At 49.7% G+C, this 23,192-nt stretch overlaps 1 protein-coding gene across 1 annotated transcript in view; it reads left to right on the forward strand.

Moving 5' to 3' along the window:
• The first annotated feature begins 6,540 nt into the window (after positions 1-6,540).
• SATB2 (SATB homeobox 2) overlaps positions 6,541-23,192 on the forward strand; it is a 106,191-nt gene continuing 89,539 nt past the window's right edge. The window contains exon 1 of the mRNA XM_065637905.1: positions 6,541-6,724. Within this exon, the coding sequence (XP_065493977.1) occupies positions 6,556-6,724 (169 nt within the window). The 5' untranslated portion in view covers positions 6,541-6,555. The remainder of the gene's footprint in view (positions 6,725-23,192) is intronic.

Here is a 23,192-nt window from a genome sequence, read left to right on the forward strand (position 1 = left end):
CGGGACTGATCTCAGCACTTGGTAGTCACTGCTTTCTGGGATCTAGGGAATTTTCCTTAATCGCAACGAAGGTGGCGAAACTCTTCCTTCATTTCCAGCTATGAGCTGCTAATTTGAAGAAGAGCCGCAGGGCACAGGCGCTTCGGTCTGTGCTCTCTGCTCCTGACAGTTTACAAATCTAAACAGATTTATTTTAGAGAAGCCGTTACAAAACCGAAGAGTCTCGCAAGTCTCTTAAGGTGAGGCGGGTCGATGAGCGTGAAATCTCACGGAGGAAATTCCCTTGCGGCTCGCACCGCAGTGTGTGATTGCGGGAAAAGGCAAACCCGCTGCCCAGGGCGACAGCCCAGAGCCGGGGCTGAGTGTGAGGAGCAGGGGAAGCTGCAGATGGCAGCGGGGACCCTGGCAGCCCCCGTAGCGGCTCAGCCCCGCACCGGGATCCCGCCGGCCCGGCCCGCGGCGAGCCCGCTCCCTTCTCCGCACCGAAACACGGCGGAGTAACAGCTCCGGCCGAGTCTTTCCCTTCCCTGCATACGTCTGGCCGTAGAGATTTCCTCTCTATTGTCCGCAGCTCCTTCTATACGTTAGCGGCAAAAGACTTTTATTATTAAAATCAGTGAGGGGAAGGATGAAGGCGAGGGTAGCGTCTGCAGGGATGCTGCTGTCCCGAAACCGTTTAGTCGGAGCTCGGACGCCGTAAAGACGCTTTCGGGGAATTTTATGTGGTGGTGGTGAGGTTTTTCCTTCCTTTTCTTTTTTTTCTATTTTTCCTTTTTTGTTGTTTGTTTTTTTTTTTTTTTTTATCTTCTTAGCACAGCACGAACGAGCCTCATGGACCCCGAGTGGGGTTGAGGCGGCCGGCGGTGCGCTGGGGAGGCAGAGCCGCCTGCGCCGGCTCCCGCGGGGCCGAGGCGCAGTGTGACGGACCGGGGGGGGTCGCCAGGCGCCCCGGCGGCCGCCCCGCTCCCCAGCGGGCAGCCGCCCGCTTGGGCTGGCGGCGGGAAGGCACCGGCGGCTGGGAAACGGCGACGGCCCGACCCGCGTTCCCTCGGGCACTGTCGGCTGGAGCCAGCGCTCTCCCCTCCGAGCGCTGCGGGCAGAGCCGTCTTCGTCCCGCCGTTGGGATCAGGGACATTTTCGTTTCGTTTTAGTTTCACCTTCTAAACGTGGCGCCGAGCGAGGGACCGCGGCAGTGCGGAGCGGCTCCCGCAGCGCGGGGTTAGACGGCTCGTCCCCGACGGCCAGAGCCTGACGGAGGGGCCGCTACGCAGAGGCGCTGGGCAAGGCCGGTTCCCCGGTAACTCCTCGCCTTTCCCGAGCCTCGGGGGAACGCGAAAAAAAGCGCAGCCGGGCAGGAGGTCCGTACGCAAGGCTGCCCGCCGCGGCTGCTCCCGTGCCGGCCTCGACGGCATGTGGCGCGGCGGGCGAAGCGGCAGGGCGGAGCGGCGGGGCCGGCGCAGGAGGAGCCCGGCCGGCCCCCCGCGGCAGGTGCTGCTGGCCCTGCCCGGCCGCACCGCTCCGCACCGCTCCGCACCGCCGGGGCCGCAGGCGGGCGGGAGCCGCGGCCGCCTCGGGCTGCGCCGGCGCCGGTGCCCGCGCGATGGCGCTGTGCGAAGGGGAAGGCGCTGGGACGGGTCCGGCGGGCGGTCCGGTCCCGGCCCCGGGGAGCGACCAAGGGCTCGGGTCCCGCCGGGAGGGGAGCGCGGAGACGGGAGCCCTCGCCTGCGGGAGCCGCCTTCCTGAGCCCGCCTGCCCCGGCGCTGCTGCTGCGGCCGCCCACGCGGGGCCTCGGCCCTGCCCCGCCGTGGCTGCGGGGCCACCCCGCTGCCATCCCGGCGCGGCGGCTGCTTCGAGGTGGTGCCCGCGGGCGGCGAACCGGCGCCCCCCGGCAGGCTCGGCCCAGGCCGCCCCGCTCCGCCGCACGGCGGGGGGCCCAGCCCGGCCGAGCCCCGCGGGTGGGCGGGTATCCCGGGGGCGCCGCGGCCTGTGGGAGGCACCGGGCGGAACGGGAGAAAGGGGGCGAGGAGAGCGCACGGGAGCCCGGCGGATCCGGGAGGGGTGAGGGCGGCCCGGCCGCAGCAACGGCGGGAGCCCCGGCTGCAGCCACCCGGCTCTGGAGCCTGCGCAGGCACGGAGCGGCCATCGCTTCCACGCGTTTTGGCTTTAAAAGCGGTGGTTAATGAAAACCAAACCTTGCCAAGGAGGTGTTGGGTTTTGTTCGCTTGTTTTGTTCAAAATTTTTTTGGCAATCGACCACTTGTGGCGTTCATAAAGCTCAGGAACGGGGAGCACTGGGGACTCACCGGAGGGCGAGAGCAGAACGTTCTCGGTACTGCAGTTCGTATTAGAAAAAGAGGTTATTATTAATAATAATAAACAAATGCAGTTATTTTTATATCGAGATTGAAGACGGATGGGAGAAAGCAATGGGAAATAATCGCCCTTTTTCAGTGGAAATAAGGACAACATGTGAAAATCATGCACTGGGAAAAAAAAAAGCCAAGGCATTTGTAATTCGAAACAGAAAGAAAACGCTTTTATTGGGAAAAATACGTAAAAGAAAAAAAAAAGCATCGTGTATCATAGAATCTGTCTAAATTAAATGATGTTTACAAAACAGAAGTTACTGACCAGCAACATTTATACGCACTCGGTTCAGTTTCCCTTCGGTTTTACTAACAAAAGCCTTTGCTTCCGCGTCGAAATTTTCAAAGGATTCTAGCTCCCCATTTCAAAATTAAGAGTATTTTCTGTAAACGTTTGGTTTATAAATACAGTAATAAACACGCATTGAGCGATCCTGATATTCCAGTGAACGCGCAAATAAGAAACCAGCTGCCGGGGGCGAGGGGGGGAAACGAAGGCGAGAGAAAGGTGCAGGGGATTCATTGCAAATAAAGCAATCGCTACATATATATTTAAATGTATTTAATTGTATGCATTATTCAAATGCCCTTCTGACTAGTTTAATAATTTAGAATCGATAGTTTTCCTAAAAACTTTATAAAATATTTACACTTAATAAAATATTAATCGATTAACAAGCCAGTCGTACTCTTATAGGAGCTTTACTAAAGTCCTGTAATCGCGCTGTCGCCACACGTCTCCGCTGTTAAGGAAAGGATCACTGACAAAATGTAAATGAAGATCTTCAGACGGTGGTGTTTATAAAATAGCTCATTAATGGGCTTGGATTGAATCTCTCCATCCATCCACATCATCAGATATAATAATAGTAACGAATCAGACAGGGAAGATCCTGGCTAAACCATTGGCATTTTTTTTTTCCAGAAGTACCGAAGTCCTAAATCACCAATTCTTCTAACTTTCTGGCCATTGATCCGCGGGAATTCGTAGTTCAACATCAAAGGTAAGAACAAAACATTTTTCAATTATTCGATAGCCGGTGGAAAATGTTAACTTCCGTATAAGAGCCGCCGCTGAGCTTTGTCAGATTTAGGGGGAAAAAAAAAAAAAAAAAAAAAAGGGAGAAAAGTTAGATCGGGTTATTTAAAAAGAAAAAAAACCCGAGACTTGTCCAAAGTTTGCGGCTCCTCTGGGAAGGGACGGGCGCAGACCGGCTGGCGCAGCCGCTGCGCTCCCGGCTCCTCCGGCAGCTCCCGCAGCCCCAGCCCTGCCCGCGGCCCCCGCAGCTTTCCTGGGCCCCCCAAACTCCAGCCGGCGATGGGAGCCGGCTCCCACCCACCGCTCACGGCTCGTTGTCTTGGGGCCAGGCTTTGGGCAGAGACACGAATCCCCCGGCTGAGGCGGGGGAAGCCGCACCCGGCGCTGCTTTTCGGGGTCGGCTCGGATGTGAAGGGAAGCGATGATTTCTCTTACCCTGCCCGGGGATCCGCTGCTTCGCCCGGCACCGCTTCCAGGGGCGGCCCCGCGGGGAACCTGCCCTTCCCGGGGCAGCACCGGGGTTCGCCGCACCGGGACGGCTCCGTGCGGGCTCGGGGCTGCCGCTGCTGCCCACCCCCCTCCCCGGGACGGGAACCTGCGGCTCGGCTGCCCGGTGATGCTCCCGCCGTGCCCGGGCCGGGGGGCTCTCCGCGCTACCCCCCACCCCCCCCCGTAGCCCCCTCTTTTTTTTTTTTTTTTTTTTCTTTTTTGACCCTCCGGCGCCACCGTAAAAGGCAAATCTCTTAAGGGGGCACGGCGGGGAAGGCGGCACCCCCCAGGGAGTCAGCGGCGGACGGGCGGCGGGGGAGGAGGGAGGGCGGCGGGCACCTCCCCCGCCGCCCGTCCGTCCGTCTCCCGCCCCGGAGGCGATTTTTCCGGGTCCACCTTAACGCGGGGCTCGTTCCGCCGCCGGTGGCTCATTCCCCGGCGCCCCCCGGGCCGGGCAGGGGGCGCTGCGAGCCCTCGGGCACGGCCCCGCCGGGGGAAGCGGCCGCTCCGCCGCCGGCCCCGGGGAGCGGCGCGGCTGCACCTTGCACCGCGGGGAGCGGGGATGCCAGCCCGGCCACCGCCGGCCTCCCCGGGACCGGCCAGGAGCTCGATCCCGCCCCGCCGCGTCCCTTCGTTCCCTTCCCCGCTGCTTGCACTCAGCCAGCGCTGTCATGCTCTACCCGGAGCTCCGCTATTAAATAATTTAGCGGCGGCGGCAGCAGCGCTTCCCTCCCCGCTTCCCGGCCCCCGCCATCAATTATTCAGGGCCAGCCCGGTAACTGCCTGGAGCCGGGCGCGGAGAGGAGGGCGGCGGCGGGGCTGTACCTGGGGCCGGGCCGCTCGCCCACCCTCGGCGCCCCCGAAAAGTTCCTGCGGCCTCGCCCCGGCGGGGAGCGGCTGCGGGAGGGTCGCTGCCGTCGCTCGGCTCCCCGGGGGGCAGGCGGCGGCGAGGCCGCACCGGCTGCGTTGGAGCGACCCGGGCGCCTGGACTGGATGCCGGTGACAGCTTCGCTCCTCCCCGGTCGGTCCGGTCTCCCCAACTCCGGCTTCCCCTCTATTGCCCCCCTCCTTCTTCTCCCGGCTCCTCCTCCTCTCCTTCCCCCTCGGCCCTCCCCCAGCCCGGGCGCCCCTGTCTTTGCGCCCTTCTGCCCCGGGTCCCTCTTGTCACCACCGCCTCGTCCTGCCGCGCTTCCCCTTCCCCACCCACCCACCCAGCCGGCCCTCCTCCCTCCGTGCGGCACCGCGCTCGCTTTTCGTGTGCGAGATGTATTATTTATTTATTGGTATTTAATTTCCTGCCAGGTGGGTCTCTGCCTCCCACCCCTGCGCGCAGCGGGGCCGGCCGGGCCGGGGAGGGGGGGGGGGGGGGTTGGCTGCTGCCCGCCCGATCCCGAGGTAGCACCGAGACTTGATTTTTGCGGGGGGGCGGGAAGGGGGAGGGGTGTCGGAGGCGAGGAGGGGTGGCGATGTTTGGGATGCACAGCCCTGGGACGGGAACGCCGCGCAGACAGACAGGCAGACACACACACACACACAGAGGCGCGCACACACCAAACCCGAAACCAAGGACAACCCCAAAAGGACTCACTCTGCCTCCATGACTCAACGCAACTAATAACCGTTTCTCCGCTCTCTGTGGCGAGTCCCTCCTGCCGCTGCTGTCGCTGGCAGAGGAGGGAGCGATTGAAAGTGACACACCGGGGGCCGCCGCCGCCGCTTCCCCGCGCCGCCAGGCACCCGCCGCCGAGCCCGGGAGAGCGGCGCTCCCTCCTCTTCTCCTCCCCCCGGCTCCCCGGTGTCGATTTTCTCCGCGGAAGGTGTGAGAAGTCGGCTCTCTCTCCCCTCCGCGCCGCAGCCGGCGGCCCCGCGGCTCCCGCCCCCTCGCCCCGACCTCCCCGCTCCGCTCCGCTCCGCTCCGCTCGCCACCCGGGACCCTCCGGGAAGGGGCTCCGGCCCCTGCCGCCCCACGCAGCGCGGGCAGCCGCCCCGGCACCCCCGGAGGAGGGCAAGGAGGGGGCTGGGGGTGGGGGGAAGGAGTAGAAGGGAAGAAAGCGGCGTGAGAGGAGGAAACGAGAAAACTTTCCACCCTGGATTCTCTACTTCTGATCCATGGACAGAGCCCAACTCAGCCAACTTACAGACAGGCTATAAGCAGTAAGTACGGCGGCAGCTGCCGGGAGCCGCTCGCTAGAGGCTTCCTCGCCAGCAGCCGGCTCCTCCGGCCGCCGCACAGCTGGCCGACGCGGGGGGGGCTGTGCCAGCGGGGCCGGCCGGACCGGCCGCCTGTTCCCCGGGGGCGGGCCGGGGCTGCGGCCGGGGCCGCGGCGGAGCACCTGGCCGGGGCGGGCGGGCTGCCCGCCGTCCTGCCCGCCGTCCTGCCCGCCGCAGGTTGGGGACCCGCACGCCGGGCGGGTAAAGGCGGCTGGGCCGGGGCCGTCGGGGCCGAACCGCTCGCTTTCGGCGGGGCAGGAGCGGGGCGGCACCGCGCCCGGCTTCGTCGGGCTGAGCCGGCCGGGGGACGCGCTGCGGGGTCCGGGCGCGGCGCGGTGCGGTGCCGGGCGGCGAGGGGAGCCGGCGGCAGCTCAAGCGCCCCTTGTTTCTCTCGCCCTAGGTCCCTGCTCCTTCTACTGCGACCTGCCAGCGGGAGCCGCGTCTCCGAGCATGGAGCGGAGGAGTGAGAGCCCCTGCCTGCGGGACAGCCCCGACAGAGGCAGCGGCAGCCCCGATGTCAAAGGGCCCCCCCCCGGGAAGGTGGCCAGGCTGGAGCAGAACGGCAGCCCCATGGGCACCCGTGGGAGGCCCAACGGCGCCGTCACCAAGCCCGTGGGAGGTAACGGTGCGGCCGCGCTCCCGGCGGCATGGCCGGCCCGGCTCGGTTCAGTTCGGCTCGGCTCGACTCGGCGCGACGGGGCGGGGGGGAGCGGCGGGCCCGGGGTTCGGCACGGAGCGCGGAGCTGCCGGCAGGTTGGTGCGGCTGCCGCCCGCTCTCCGGGAGAGCCTGGAGCTGCTCGGTCCCGCAGCGCTGCGGGGGCACTTGTCGCCGGCTCCGCGGCGTGCGGCCCCCGCTCGGTGGAAGGCTGCCACCCCTAGGCCCGGGCGTTAGCGAGGCGGCTCACAAAAGCCAGGCCTAAAGCTGCTGGGGCGGGGGGGAGCTGGGCCCAGCTCTGGGCGCTGCACCGCGGCAGGTTGGGGACGACAGCCGGGCTGCGGTGACACGAATTGTGTGTCACCCACCCTCAGCGCTCCCGAGGGGGCTCCTCGGGGTGGCACAAACGGCAGCGGTTCTGTCCGCGTTTAGGGACTCTTGTTTGCTTTCTGTAAAAAACATTTTGTAGCGGGTGTTGTAAAAGAGGACACGACAAAACGCGTGCGAGGTTCTGCTCTTCCAGCACAGTGACCGAGCGTTAGTTTTGCAGCATTCCTGCAGTTCTGTAGAATACTGTAACTTTCATACTTATTTTGCTGGTCAGTTTTGTGTGTAGAGCATCCAACTGACATGTGTGGCTGCTTTTTTTTTTTTCCCCCTTCCAAGCAGTTAAACTTTCCAGTCACTTCCCTAAATGCCCTATTTATTTTTTTTCACCTTAACTCTGCTGTCGTGTTTAATGCGGTGCAGCCTCCTGTTAGGAAAAATGCATTTAAAAATCTTGAAATCAGTCTGATGTTGCGAGCAAAATAATGCAGGGCAGGCCACAAGCAACTTTACCGTTTTGTAAAAAAAAAACATCTGTGTTTTAAAATGTGCGGAGTGGTGACACACAAATGTAGTTGTTTACACACGAAGAGTTTGTGTAAATGAGATTTCAAGAGATACTTCGGTATGGTCGTCACATGACTCTCTACTACGCGAGGTTTATTTAGCGATTTTACCATTAGATGCTTGTTTTAGACCTCTCGGGCTCAATAGGATTCCTAATTGCTGAAGTTTGCTAAGGGGCTGCAGGTTTTATTTTATTTTAAAAACGTAGGATTCATTTATATCCCTAATGAAGGGTAAGAGATCTCACCAGTTCTTTATGTTTCTTGGATGACTATATGTCTGTTTGTTAAACCTCTTCGCGTTCTTCTAACGTACGTAGAAAGAAGAAACAGATTTGCAGTGAAAGGCTTATACTATTGCACTGACAAATTGGCGGACAAATAATTTGTTGAATAATTGTAAAAATAAACTAGTTAATCATATAAAAAGTAATGTGTAGATTTGAATGCCTTTCTCGAGACCGAGGCATTGTAGCTGCGTGATTTTAAAGAGAATGTTAGAACTGGAGCTGAAATCTTTTTCCTTGGGGCATTTATAGAAATATACTTTAAAGGAATGTTTTTAAGTGTGTTGCAATATATATGTTGCTTTTTAATTGCAGCTGTGTTAGCCAAGAGAAATTCCCTGGCTCTTAGAGTGAAATCGGTGGCTCAGCTTGGATCTGGCCTGTTAAGTTATAGGAGATTTCTTCCATTTACGACAAAGACTTGCATTTTTGAAAGCAAACTTTTAAGAGCTTACGCTTTCATTTATTACTCTTCAGCTCATTTACAAAGTTGGTGTAGACCGTAGTGTAAAAGTGGGGGGGAATAGGAAATGCAGGAGTAATTTATTTTGTTTTCCTTAGCTGGTGTTCTTCAAACAGTCTCAGCCTCTTTGGTCTTAGGCTGTGCATAATAAACTTTATTCATTACTCCTTATTGATACTGAAAGCAAGAAGAGAATTATTCTTGTCTGAATACTTACCTAGCTTCTCTAATACTCAATACTAAATTAGTTAAGGCAGATTTTTTTAATAAGATAATGGTGCTGTTTAAAATTGATTTCTTTTTTTTTTTTTTTTTTTTTTTGTTCCTCCTGGAAATGCTCTCAAGATAAATCAACCTAGCTAATTCCCAGATATCTTTTCCTGTGCTCTTTCCCTAGTTTGATCTTTGGGAGCCCGTGCGAGCAGGTGATGTTTTTGGGACGCGGGTCTCACCGTCCGGCCGTTCTGTCGGTCTGTCCCTCCGCAGCGGGCGCTGCCGCGTTCCTTGTTTGTCGCCGGAGTTGTGAAATGAGCTGCAGACGTTTGCGGAAAGGCTGATTTCTAATATACCGGCAAATTAGTGTAAAACGTCTCTTCAGAGAAATATTTAGTATCGGTCCTAGTGTTTGATCAAAAGGAAACTATGGAAAGTCATAGTGAAATGACAGCTGAGGCTTCGGCTGTCATTCTTTCGGTTCGTTCTTATTTTTTCGGGCTTTAAAAAACACGAATATTTATTGAGCGTGAACTTCATTTGGGGGAAAAAAATTGAAATACTTTACTGGAAACTAGAGACCGTTTTAGTTTTTATTTCGTTCTAGAAAGTGTATCTGAAGGTTTGGAAAGCAAAGCCAGATGCTAGCAATTCTTTTTTTTTTTAATCTCATTTTGGGCCCTAGATATGTAAATGCTGCAATTCCTCCCTCTACTTGTCAAGTGGCTTTTTGGTGTAATAATATCTGTTTCTGAACTTAATCCCCGAGAACAGAGCAATAAGCTCTGCCTGACTGGTGCTGGGATGAGACTGATGACCTTTGGCAACAAGTTTTATAATCGTGGTGTTTGCTGCAATTATTTTCCAGTGACTTCCCTGAGAAATAGAGAAATGTCACAGTGCTGTGGGTGGTTTTAGCTTTCTCTCTAGATTTATGAGTGAAAAAGTGTTTTTAAAATAAACTTTCGTAGCGCAGACAGAAAATCAATTGTTCTCGTGAGAAATTTTGCCTTATGACTCTCCTTTTTTTTTTTTAATTCCTAACCTGCATGTACTTAATTCAAAGGGCCATTACGGCAGCTCTAATAAACTAGCGAAGGTCACTAGAAAGATAAACGGGGTCTAAAAGGTTGTGTTTAAGAGGGGATTTAGACGTTTTGGTGCTGTTTGCCATGTTGTTAGCGTCAGTCCCATGTGTTAGAGTCCAGTTCTGCTCTCCTGACCCGGTGCTTTCTGAAACATTTATCTAACCCGCTGCGTTCAAACCCGTACGGAGCGAAGCCCAAGCGCTCAGGTGTTCAAGAGGGGCAGGTTTTATAAAAGTTCCTGGGGGGAGAAAAGAGGCTGATATTCCTTTAAAGAACATACGAAGCCTGGGAGAGGGTTTTTCGAGCGAGCAAGAGCCCTGCGGTGTTGACAGCTTTATATCCCTGTTGGGTAACATTCACTTACTAGAATTGGCGTCTCCTCTCACTCAGTAATTCACTCCATAAGGATTAAAAAAAAAAAAAAAAAGGATGATTAATGACTAGGAAACTTAGATTTAGAAAATTGTTGATTGCAATTCATGAACCTGTTTGCGTATGCATGGATGGGTGTGTGTGTATATATATATATATATATATATGCACACGTGTGCGTTGATTTTGGAGGGCATAGAAAATAAGCGTCAGAAGCCTCTGAATGCGACGTAAAATGCCAGCGTGCAGAATGAGCTGTGGTCTGAAGTTTGGATTTGCTGAAATAGGAACGTAGAACCAAACTATAGCCAAGGGAACACGTTTAAATTCAGAGCAGGAAGGGATTGCAAAAAAATGCGCCGGTTAGATTAGTTTGACGCAGTCTGGTAGTAAGACGTTCTTATTCAGTTCGTTGTTAAAATGTGTGATTTAACGTACAGAATATTAATGGAGGAGAAAGCTTTTGGACAATTCGAAGTAACTGATGTGATGGGGATGTGAATGGGTAGCTGGATGTACCAGAAGTGTGGGTGCGGATTGCAGTGACCCCAGAACGTTCTCATGTATCGTGGTCTCTGTGCAGGTGGAGTTTGAAATCAGTTTTACTGGGTGAGAGAAATGCTGGCTGAGGTTAAAGAGCCGGATGTCAAACCCCGTTCTAAATACTTCTGCAAACGATGTCATAGGCTTTTTGCTACCTTTCATACCTTTTACAAGGATTCAAAGTGCTTTACTGGCGAGAAAATCTACGTCTGTGCCGGTGAAAGGGCGCAGCCTGATCAGATTTGCTGCTCTGTTCTGAACGCTTAGTTAATGTTAAGCTCTAAATGCATCCTGAGCAGGGTAAGGAAGCGTGTTTGCCGTGTCCTTCCCAATTGAGTACAGCGAAAGGTTAAGTTTTGGGTAGTCCTGCCGAGATCCTAGATGAAGAATATCTTCCTGCTGCCTGCAAGAAGTTCGGAGCCATTGGCAAGAATTAAATGCCTCGGGATACAGGAGCATGAAAGCCACAAACCCTTGTTAGTTCAGGAACCAGCAGCGTATAAATGTATTTTCTGTTTTATCTGTTGCAGAACAGTTGGAAAACGTTGCCTTGTGCTTGGATGTAATTCAGTAGGGATTACGAGGAAATGTAAATTCTTGGATTTGACGCGTTTCTGATCCATGATGAGGAAGAGACCTCTAGTTCAACAGGAGCAGTAAGGAAAGCAAGACAGTGGTTTCTTTTTCATGGCTGCTGGTTAAAAATGAGTTTCTGGTCTTTTTGCCGATTTCCACCCCTCGCCCCCCCTTTTCCAATCAGATTATGTCACAGAAATAGGATAAGCGGAGCTGTCGCTGCCGGAGGGTCGGGCAGTGTATCAGCTGTATTTTTGCTGATGTAGAAAAATAGTCTTTCTTGATGTGTTTTCAGTACTTGGTCTGTTATTAAAATAAAGACACAGTTGGTTAAAATCTGCGTGCGATTGAACGTAGGCATTAAACAGAGTATAGGGTATCCACCCATTGGGTGACCTAGGCATAATTTGATGTTTAGAGTAATTCTGGAGCTCTAAGTTGCATCTGCAGAAAGCCACCGACAATTTGGAATGCGAGATTTAAGATTAGCTGTAGGAAGACTTTGTTTGTTTTCCCCGCGATGGTTTTTAAGTGTTCGGAGTCTCCTCCCTGCCCTGTACCCACGTTTGTTAACTGGATCCTGTTGTTTCATCAGGAACCAAAGGAAAGAAAAAGCAACATCTTCGAAAAAGTCCGTGTTAATTCTTCCCCCTTCCCCTTCTACAAATTGGGTCCTGACTTCTCTTAGTTTCCCTGGGACAGGGCAGTATATTTATTGACAATTATTTATTGGGCGATTGTTTGAAAACTATTAAGGCGATTCTGTCAGTGACTGCCCAGAATCGTTTTCAAGCCTGAAGAAGATGGCAAAATCATGTTAAAAACTGTAAAGATGCCAGTGAGGAAATGTATTTTCAAGAAATTAAATAGCAACTCAGCATTTAGAAGAAGCATTTGGACATCGAAGGAAGAAAACTAGTGTTGAACTTCTATTGTTGTGAATAAACACTTAAAGGTGTGGTTTAAAAATGCCTTTTCTAAATATTTAATTTTCGGGAGTCTTTATATTCTATTTAAGTTATTTTACCGCGCTGAATATTTTATTTAGATGGAAAAGTAGAAAAAACCTGGCATAATGTGATTGTAATGAAGTCGTGATTTCAACAGCTATGTCATGTTTAAAATCGCTAGTATGTAGCACAAGCTTTTTAGCTGGTGTCAGTTGCTTGGAAATACCTGTAAAAGTATTTGAGTTTCATACTCTTCATGGCCATGCTCGCCTGAATAGTTATTTTTGAAGTTACGTTCCATTCTTGCTGTTTTCCTTGAAGCTGTTTGTGCGGAATGGGGAGGGAAAGGGCCACAACGGTGGTTCGGAGCCTCAGTGAAACGCTTGGACCAGTCGGATTTTTGTCACTCCCATTGCCACAGAAGATGGTAATTCGATATGACATCTCTGAGGCTGTAAAACGAAGGCAGTTTTACTGCAGTCGTGTATTTATATTCGCCAAACAGCTGGGTGACCTGTTTAGGAGAATTCTTTTTTTGTTGTTGTTGTTGTGATTCAGCAGTCCCCAACCTGCTTTTAAATTTTATTTTTAAACTTTTCAAAAGAACCGAAAAAATCTGCAAAACTTCGGAAGACTTTATTTCGCATCCCAAATTGCAAGGCATAGATAAGTTAGGCCTTTAATTACCATCCCTCGTAATTTAGTTAAATTAGTAACCACCGCTGTGTTTTCAGATTAAAGACCCGTTTTTTTCAAGGTAGAAAGTATTCCCGAGTCCCTTTGAATGGATGCGACGGGGGTTTTGTTGGCGATAACCCCTGTCCTCTCACACCCTGCACAGCGTCTCCTTGTGCATCTCCATGTGTTTTAGATCGAGGAACCGATGCCCTGTCCAGCTTTGGAAAAGAAAACACGCTGTGCTGTTTAATTTTGGGGGGAATTGTAACGCGTGATGGGTTCGCAGCCAGCGAGTCGCGTTGGCCATACTGTCGCGGTTCTATGTAGGTAGGAATTTTTGCCACCCTATATAGGTAGGAATTTTCTTTTTCCCGGAGTTTTGCGCCCTGCACACAGCACGTGCTGCAACTGGCGTGTGTGTGTATGTGCGTGCACTTCGTCCCCGTCTTCACTTGCATCGATCCCACTATTAGCAAGGGAAAAATATTTCATATTTCTGATTTTATTTCCTTTATAGTAGAGAACTTTTAAAAAAACACGAACTAGTATTTTACGTTGTTTTTTCTTTTTAAATACCTTTGCTAGCTCCACTGGTATCCCCTGGAGATTTACGAACGTAGCAAGATGTCAGCATTTGTCTATTAGCAATTTAAGGCTGCTGACGTTGTGAAACCCTTACAAGCAATGTTTGAAAGGTTGGCTGGTTTGTTTGAAGTGTAATTCTTACAGTGGTTTTTACAGATGTGCACGTTGACGTTGCTAATATCCGAGGACTCAGGTTAAACCTCCTTCCAGGAGGCATTTCTGCTTGGAATAAGGCTGCACCAATAATTGACAGGATTGATTAAAGGCTGGAGCGCGAGCCCGGCGTTGCCAGTGTCGTAAGCTGGGTGCTGGGGCAGAGATCTCCTGCCTGAACTCAAGATATATTTTAAATTTCCTGGCAAGTGCCAAGTGATTATTGATGTTACATGCAGCGATGTTAGGAAAAAGATTGTCAGTATGTGTAGAAGCTGTCCAAAGGGAGCAGAAAGAACTGGAAGAGACGGGTGTAGCTCTAGATGAGGAGTTTAAGCAAATTGCTTGTTTTCTAAGTAGAAAATTACCTGGGTAATGGTAAAAATTGTCAGTCATTTCGCTGTAACTGATGTCCTTGTCTCAGACGGGCATGCGATATTAGCCTGAGCACAACTGTACCTTGTTAGTAACCGTGTCAGCAGGGTAAAAAAGCTCAGAAAAAGATGAATAAAACCAACTCGTCAGTCTGTACTTTATGTGAAGCTGCGGCACCTCACGACAACCGCGCGCCCGCTCAGGGGCAGCAGCAATGGCCCCACTTCAACACCCTCCGTCCTTATTTGTTCCCCAGAGACGCACGCTGAGATGAAAAGCCGTTTATCGACAGTAAATCTTGTCGGGAGCGCTAAGCCTGCAGGAGCTGCAGCGAGGGGAGTTTGTTGTACCCAGGCGCAGCGGTGCCGTCTCTCTCCGGGATGTTCTGTCCATGCGTGATGCTGAGCGGCGGTACCTGCACGTCGCCGACGTTTGGCTCTCAAAGCTGCTGACGTTGTGCTTGGACAGAAACTTCCCGTCGAAGTATTTGCCACCCCGGTGATCTGAACTCACAGGGTGTTCTGTCATAAATCCAGCTGACAGGCGTAGATTGGAAATGAAGCGTGTCATTTTCAAAACTATAACCAGGCTCTTTTTCTGAGAGTAATATAAAATCATATTTTGAGCATATTTTGGTTTATATGCTTTTCCATTATTTATATATTAAAATTAGATGTGCACAATTTCCAGCCTTATTATTTTGAATGGCTATTAAGAAATGTAGTTATAAATTATGAGTTATACAATACTTTGGAGTAAAAGGTGATTTTCATAATGTCTTTTCCCAACTTAGAAATAACTTTTTTGCCATAATACAAACATGCTAGCAGAGCAGCATGATAGATGTCTCTTTAAGTGTCGTAGTAAAAGAAAATGACTTGTATTCTGAAGCTGTGGATAGTTTATGTTGTTTTGGACCCATTTCCCAAGCAGTGATCGAAAACAGATTACAATAACAATTATACAGTCAGAAGATGCAATATCCATTTCTGTTTTAATTGAGTGAAAGAATAATAAAAACATCATTAAGAAAAATGAGGTGGACCTGTCATACACTCTACCAATTTTTAGACTTGGAGAAAATGCAGAGTAACAGAAGTGTGGGCTTTAAAAAAAAAAAAAAAAATTATTTTGTCCTTTTTTTTAAAATTTTTTTTTTTTTTTTAAAGGAGCATTTGTTACTCCAGCCAGAAGTCTGGGCTTCTGTGAGCAAGCATGCAGTAAATGGGCACATTGCTCGACAGTAAAGCTCAAGTGAGGCGTTATCTGAGTGTCTGGGTCTGGCTTAATAATGAATATAATGTTTCTGTCACTGGTTTGAGCCTTCCTGATTATATTAATATTATATTAATGTGATCCACTCTCTCCCCAAAGTATTGCTAACTGGCTGAACGAAGCGGGTGTACTGAGAAATAGGATGTACCTGTGAACTCTTGTTCCTTGACCTCACGACTTGTTGGTTAAAGATGTGGTAGTTATTAAAAAAAAAAAAAAATAAAGTGAGATTAATGTGACCCGCTGGCTGATAAAAGTAAATATTCCTGAAATCATCATGTTCGAATGGATAGTTGTTGGATGTGTGAAATAAAACCTCAAACCAGCTACAAAAGCTTTTCTGTTACATTCCAGGGGACTTATCCCAGTACTGAGAGACTGGTTAATAGAACCTTCATTAAAATGTTTTTGCTGGAAGATGTTGGTTTTTTTTTTTTTCCTTTAAAAATTACATAATACGGTGGCATCTGCTAGCACCACCGGAGTTAAGGGCTTATTGGTGGTTCCAGTTTTCAGGGTTTATAAACGTGGGTCATTAAAATTAATTCTGGGTGGAACTTGGCCTAGAGATTCTCAGCCCCTTAGGCAACTTTTGTTACGTAGTTGAGAGAAAAACAACAGAAAGCAGTCCCCCAAACCAAAACCCCTCCTGAACACTAAAGTTGTTTTTAAGTTACAGAAACCAAAACCTGAAACTTATAGGAAATTAATGGCTTAAGATGATTTTTTTGAAAAACGCCAGTTTAATTTAAAATTGCTTCCTTCACTGGTTTTGAGCGAAATGGGTGTATTTTCCATTAGTTCATCTTATAAAGTACTGCTGTGGGGTATTTTTTCTTCGTTTTTAACGAGTTGAAACAATGGAGCTGTTTTATTTAGGAAAAGTGTAGCTCTAGTGTCTTTACCTTTGCTTTGATGTGAATGGTTGCACCGGATGATTACAGAATCGTGGAATGGTTTTGGCTGGAAGGGACCCTCAAGACCACCGAGTCCAACCATAACCCAGCCCTGGCACTGCCCCATGTCCTGAGAACCTCATCTCTGTGTATTTTCAACCCCTCCCGGGATGGTGACTCCACCACCGCCCTGGGCAGCCTGTTCCAAGGCCCCACAGCCCTTTGGGGAAGAAATTGTTCCTAAATCCAACCTCAACCTCCCCGGCACAACTTGAGGCCGTTTCCTCTCATCCTGTCACTTGTTCCTTCTCTCAACTCGCTCCAGCACCTCAAGGCCTTTCTTGGCGTGAGGGGCCCAGAACTGCCCCCAGGATTCGAGGTTTTTCCTCCCCAGAGCCCAGCGCAGGACGGTCACTGCCCTGGGCCTGCTGGCCACACCGGCGCTGGTACCAGCCGGGATGCCGGTGGCCTTTTCGGCCACCTGGGCGCACGCCGGCTCATATTAGGGCTCTTTCTTTTCTGCTGTAGGAGCCGGGAGGCCTATGGGTGGCTCTGGCTGGCGCTGGGGCCACCGCAGCGGGTTGATTAGCACAACTAGTTGAGCAAAGGGGTTGGTCGCCAGAAGCGGGTGACCCACCGGGCCTAGCAGGCCTCATCTCCCAGAGCCGCGGCCCCAGAGGCTGCGCCAGCCGTAAATACCTCGCACCCCTCTCTCTTTCCCGTTTCTTGTTCGTCTCAGCACGTGCTCTGAATGCGGCTTTTCTTTTAAACCGGTTTTTGAGAAACTCAAGTATTATCAAGTTATGAGTTTCATAACGTGTTTCTGTGGCGGGACGGTGGCCTGGAGTATTTGGCGTTAAACAGCGAAGCCGTTATTTCAGCCAAGGAGAAGGATCCTTTGGCTGGTTCAGCCGTCAGAAGCAGGGGACATCTGCAGAGACGTTAGTGACTTCTGTACAAGATTTCCTGAGATCGGGGATGGCTGTGATGGTCGGGAGACTGAAGCCACAGAAAGGACTGGAAGCTGAAGCAGGACGTAAATAATATCTTGTGGTTTGCGTTCACCACGGGCTAAGATATAATCTGTAGAAATGCATTTCCTGCCTACAGATTTATCGAATATATAAAGCCAGAAAAAAATAACTGAGGAGGAGAAAGATACTGTCTGCAGTTTTACTTCCTCTGGCCCTCCTAAGAAGAAAGAATCTACAATGTAATGTTATTTAACACTACTTTGTTTCTTTGGCAAACGTTGTATTAAAATCATCTGCGGACTGAGCTCTTCTTTACCAAATTGCATCCTGGAACAAATTATTTGCAACAGGCTTACAAACCCATGACGAGTAGGAGTTTTAACAGCGCCGCGTTACTCGTTGTACATAAAATCAGATCCCTCGCGTTTTGTCTAGGACGCGTTGAAGGGCAAGGGATTAGCAGAGGGTCGGGCACACACGGGTTCTTTTGCGCGGTTCCAAGCGGCTGGGGACACACAACTGCAAATCGTTCCTCCCGTCCGCGTTAAAAAAGATTTACAGTGCAAGAATTCTCAGCCTCGTAATGAGATTGTTGTAAGCTGGTGCTTGATATGTAAAAGGCTGAAACACAGTCCATTTACCCAAACCGAGCATTTATCGTAAATAAGTTAAGTGCCAACAGCTTATATTCTGTCCCATTTAATTATGTGTGTAATTTATGGGGTAGCTGGGAAGTGAGTCTTAATGGACACGACAAACCCCTGCACTGTGTGAGCGGGGTCCCGTGCACCTCATCACTGAACTGCACAGAACCGGCGATCTGCTTCAAAAACCCGTGGTGTTTTGTGTGTTTGTTGGGTTGGTTTTTTGTGGGTGTGGGTTTTTTTTTTTTAATACTATTTGGTGTCATTCCTCCTAGAAAAAAATGTTTTGGAATGCAGTTGATCTTTTCTCATTATGAATTTTTCTTCTGTCATTACATGTGATCTTAAAGGTCTTTTCCAACCAAAATGATTCTGTGTTTGCTCAGCTAGTCGGGTCGTGATGTTTAGCATGTACAGTAGGTTTTCCTTTCCGATCACTTCAGGATTTGCAGTTCACACCGTTTTGAAGAAGTGGCACGCTGAAGCTTTGCTTTTTTTTTTTTCCCCCCCCTTGGCGGTGGTAAGTTTTTCAGAATAGGAATTCTGGCTTGATGTTGCACTGGGATGCAGGGTGGCCATCTCTGGTGCAGAAATTCAGGTATTTCTGGACACTGAAAGCTGTCAAACTTAATTGGTTTCTGCCTTTTCGATCAGAGCTGCGGGATGTGAGGAGGAGAACCGGCAAACCTCTCCTGCGCTGCTGGCAGCCTCTGAAACGGTTTGCTCAATTTAGGTTCATTTTTCAGATTTCTTTAGAAGAAAGGGGAAGAGAGTTAAATACCAAAGCGGTCTGATGCCTCTGCTGGGTGAAGGGCTCTCAGCTCCAGAAAAACCAGCAGCAGATGAGGTTGAGGAGATGGTGGTGGTTTGATTGCTTCTTGTGGTTAGTGCCAGGGGTGGCAGCACATTTGTTGTTAGATATAGGGAATCGTTATCTCGATCATTTCCTCAAGCTGACCCATGCTTTGCTAATTGAGCTGCCTCGTCTCTGTTGCAGGGTAAGGGTCTCACCTTAGAAGTCCAGCTGAAGTTGCTCGTAATTCCGGGTTTTGAGGTGTGCGTGCAAAGAAACATTTGTGGATTCTGTTCTTGCTGTTACCTAGATTATTTTACTTTTTAATTTTTTTTTTCTCTGTATTGGGAAGACTAGTTTAGAGAATGACCCACGTTACAGTCTCTGCTAGGAACAACGTTTTCTGTATACAGTAATGAAGAGTTTTCAGCAGTTTTATGAATTTTCAGATAAACGTGCCCGTTTCTGAACTCCCAGCCATAGAAATTTGCTTTGTCTTTGAGGGAGGTTACTCTGCATGTGTCTGTGTTCTGTTTAGAAACAAAGAACGAAACCAACAAACAAAACCTGAAAACCCAAAGCACAACAGCAACAAGGAAAACTTTATTTTCCACTTTCTTCATTTGATAAAAATCTCTCCACTGCAGAATGATTTCCTTTGGGTTTGACACCACCATTTGATCTCAGTTTTTAATAATTTTGGTGGGTTTTGCTCCCAGAAGAAAACATGCTTGTGCTGTGAAGTATTCCCACTAGAAATCTGGGAAGGCTTAAAACCTCCTGTTACTCAGGGCTGAGAACTGGCTTCTTTATTAATTCCCTGCTCAACAAGCCCCGTACAGTAAATCTTGCCATAACACTGCGCTGTTGAAATTAATCAAGCCGATGTTTGGAAATTGTTCAAATTAGATTAAATCAAATGACACCTAGACGGGGCTCCAAACTTGGGCTGATGGAAACAGATTTTAATGTAAAAAGACATGAATTTTATCGGTGTCTCTTCTTATTGGTTGATCTTCATATTCTAGTTATGAGGACGCATTGCTCCCCATGCGATGGGTGGGAGGCTGCTATGGTTTCACCTCCTCCTGGGCTTGAGGATCCTTTGCTTTTTTGCTTCGGGTGCCAAGCCCGCGATGGTTTTGTGCGGACAACGCATCGAAGTTCAGTGCTGACAGCATCACATTTATTTCTCGCTTTAAAGCGTGCACCGGACAGAGTAGCATTTGCAAATGGACAAAAGAAGCAGTGCAGGGCTTCTTAATATCTGCTCTGTCTTGTCTTTCTGTTGGTTGTTAGACATCTACAGCTTTTACTTGGAAATCTTGCAACTGGAAAATGTTCTCTGGGGAGCTGCGTGACTGCAGTTTGATAATACTTGTAACTGGCTTCAAGTTTTTGTAAAAATTGATATTTTATGCAGCTGAGTGTCCAGAGTTTTCACTTCTTGAATGAAATGCCTGTGTCTCTGTCCTTCATTTTTGAGATTGGATTTGCTCCCCAGAGAAATAAACCTATAAATTAAAATGGGCAAGGAGGAGAAAATGTACACTTGGACACAGGTCTCTTTGATACATATTTAATTTCTTCTTAATTTCTCTGCTCCTTAGAAGGGTTTCAGCAAAAAAATGCGGCTGTATTTACAAGGTCTCCTCTGTGCGTTGCAGCTTTTCTGTGAAAGCAACAGCAGAGCTTAAATCCCGTCCCAATTTGTTTTAAAAATAGATTTTACACGCAGGTACCGGTCTCTGCTAACCATTCTGTTCTTCTCAGTAATAGTGAAAACAGCCTTTCCCCGTTCTCCTCCACGGATTAGAAGGAGTTCTTGCCATGTATGTGTGTCCTTATGAAAGCCTTTATGTAGATCTTGTTGTATGCTCCCCTGATGTTTCATGCAGATGTCATCTATACGGGGTCAAAGCTCTGCGAGAAGCTGCTTATAAGTCAGTGAAGTGAGTTAACATCAAGGAGAAAAAGTCTTTTGTATAATTCACAATTGCCGTTAATGTTTTGTGTGCATCTCAGCATTATGCTCATCCTTTAAGGAAACCAACTGTTTTCTTTTTAGCCCTCAGATTGCCCTGTTTTCCGTGTGTGGAAACCGGTGGCCGTACGTCGCCTGCGGTGATGCTGCAGCATCTGTGCGATGCTGGGAGAGCGAACACACAGAAATTCCGTGCCAAAGGGACCAAAACCCTTTCTCGTGCGTGTGAATGGCACAGGGAGGCCGGCGGCAGCTGCGGCTCGCGGGGCGTTAGGGAAATACGTGCGTCTGGAGCGAGACGTGGTGTGTATCAGTGTGGAAGGAGCCTGTTGACTTTTGGCTGCAGATGTTTTGTGATTCCAACCTACTGAGAGGGTGCTCGTTTGTTTTCAGATAACATCGGGAAACAGAGACCTTTGAGGCAATAAATCCATTCGAGACATCGTAGCTTAACTCTCTGATGCAAGATAGAGGGCAAAGCAGATGGAACTTCCTTGGAGTGAGATGTGCTTGGAAATAAGCTGGGTTACTGTTGCTTTTTAGTAAAATAGGTTTGGCGTTAAGATTGCGGACACTAGAGGCACGAAGCAGGGTAGCGGCAGATGTGGTAACCTGCCCTTTGCTCTCGGGTTTTCAGGATCTAACAGCAGCTTATCACCAGTAACGCTGGGTCAGCGCGGTCAGGGATGTTTTTGCAGAAGCTCTTTCCATAGCGGGGTCCCCACACGCGTGGGCAGCAGGAAGGGCCGGGACAGTCATCACAATCCCATTGTCCTTCGTGACGTCCTGGACGGCATCGGGTCCGGCACCTGAGATCCCGTTTGTGCTCGGACGGGGAACTGTGAGAGCAGGTGGAGAGTCTGTGGTGTGACAAGGACGGCGTCCAGCAGGAGGGCACAAGGCGTGGTGGCATCCCTCTCGTCGCTTGGCATTCACCTGCTTTTTCTCTTTTGCCAAAATGTAATTTACACAACCCACACCACAGCCTCAGCGTTCGGCCGAGTATCTTGATATTTTGTTAAGATATTAATAGCCCCATTGAAAGTGCTATGATGGACTGTACATTCGACAGGAGGGGAAGTTTGTCGCTTACAGAGGTTAAATTTCATTTTTACTAGTTAAATGATTTATGGACAAATAGGATTCAGTTTTTAACCTTTGATAGGAACAGAAATTTTCTCATTGATTTCAGAGGAACGGGATCAGCCTTGCACTCTCTTTTCAAGAAAGCTCCTAGAGATTTTTTTCCTCTGAGTATTTTTTTAACACCGCGTGTTAGAACTTGGCTGCTTGAACTTGCAAAATGCTTTGGTTTAACCCAGAATCAGGCATTGAAGAGGAGGGAGCGGCATCAGTGCGATGCCATAACCTACTTACGCGTTACTTCAGACTGTGTTTTGAAACAAAGAACTAAACCTCATCAGCTGGATCTCGCGGCTCGTAGCTGCAGCTGGAATGTCCGATGGGGACACAGTGGGCACTAAGTGAGAACTGTGGATCCCAAATATGTTTTAAAGTAAATCTGCTCTCTGCAAATCCAAGAGAAGGAGCATTTAAGTCCCTTAGCAGCTGGTACTGGTTAGACTGGATCTATTTCAGGGCAGGGTGACTCCTCCCAAGGAATATCTGAGCGTTGGTTTGTAGATACTGAAGCTACCAATAGTAGAAGATTTTGAAGATATTCAACTGACTTTGTACGGAAGGAGAAGGGAAATGTGGCTTTCTCCTCCTTTTCCCCTAAAGGAGTGCCCGGTCCAGGAGTACGGTGATTTGTGTCTAGCCTTTCATAAACGTACTCATTTACTTTTCGTAACTGTTACCTACTGGAAATGGTTATATTTCGTTCTGGAGAGCAGGAGTGAGGGGTGAACTTTCTGGCGGTATCACAAGCCTTAGACAGCGCATTTGGAGAACTGCTTTAGGCTGAGATTTGTCTCAGCCCCACTATTTCCTAGTTTATCTGGGGGCTAACAAATTGTACGTAACCAGTTAATGGATTTCTGTGACTGGAGGTGATGGGTTTTCGTTTGCCAGCCCTGACAACAGCCTGGCCTGCAGCAGGCGATGGAAACGGCCATGGGGTTCCACAGGTTCTCCCTCTGTTCTGTCCATGCACATTGACTTGTTCCTCTCCTGTCTGTAGTACCGAATCCCTTTAAGTTCATCCCCCACAATTGATTGCCTTAGGTGCCTCGATCCCGTAATGGCAAAAGTAAATTTACCATAAACCAGACAATATCAGAGTTTTCAGCGAAATCCAAGCACGGGTATTTTTCAATGCGCGGTGAGAAGACTGGCCACGGTCTGAAAATGTGCAGATAAGCCAATCGCAGCCAAAAACGGCATCGAGGACTCTCCTCTGCCGATTCCTCCATAAGGTCGCTGTGTGGAGAGAAGCAGAAGCGGCATTTGGGTGTCAGGTTTTCGTGTGGCTGAACGTGGCGAAGCCCTGACCTGAAAGAACAGAGACGTTCATGGAACTGTAGCTTCTGCGATGTTGAAAAGGTCTTATTAGGAAATCTTGTTCGTCCTCTTGCTGACTGTGATTCTGTTCCTGAATTGTATTCTCTGGAGCTTTTAGTGTGGTTTTTAAATGAGTCAAGTGATGAGACTTCAGTATTTCCCTTGGAAAGAAAACAAAAGCTATCCCACAGGGAAGAAAGGCCAATTTCCACTTAGGATGAGCCTTC

Source organism: Caloenas nicobarica, chromosome 6 (genome assembly GCF_036013445.1).
Source record: "Caloenas nicobarica isolate bCalNic1 chromosome 6, bCalNic1.hap1, whole genome shotgun sequence".
Classification (NCBI taxonomy): domain Eukaryota; kingdom Metazoa; phylum Chordata; class Aves; order Columbiformes; family Columbidae; genus Caloenas; species Caloenas nicobarica.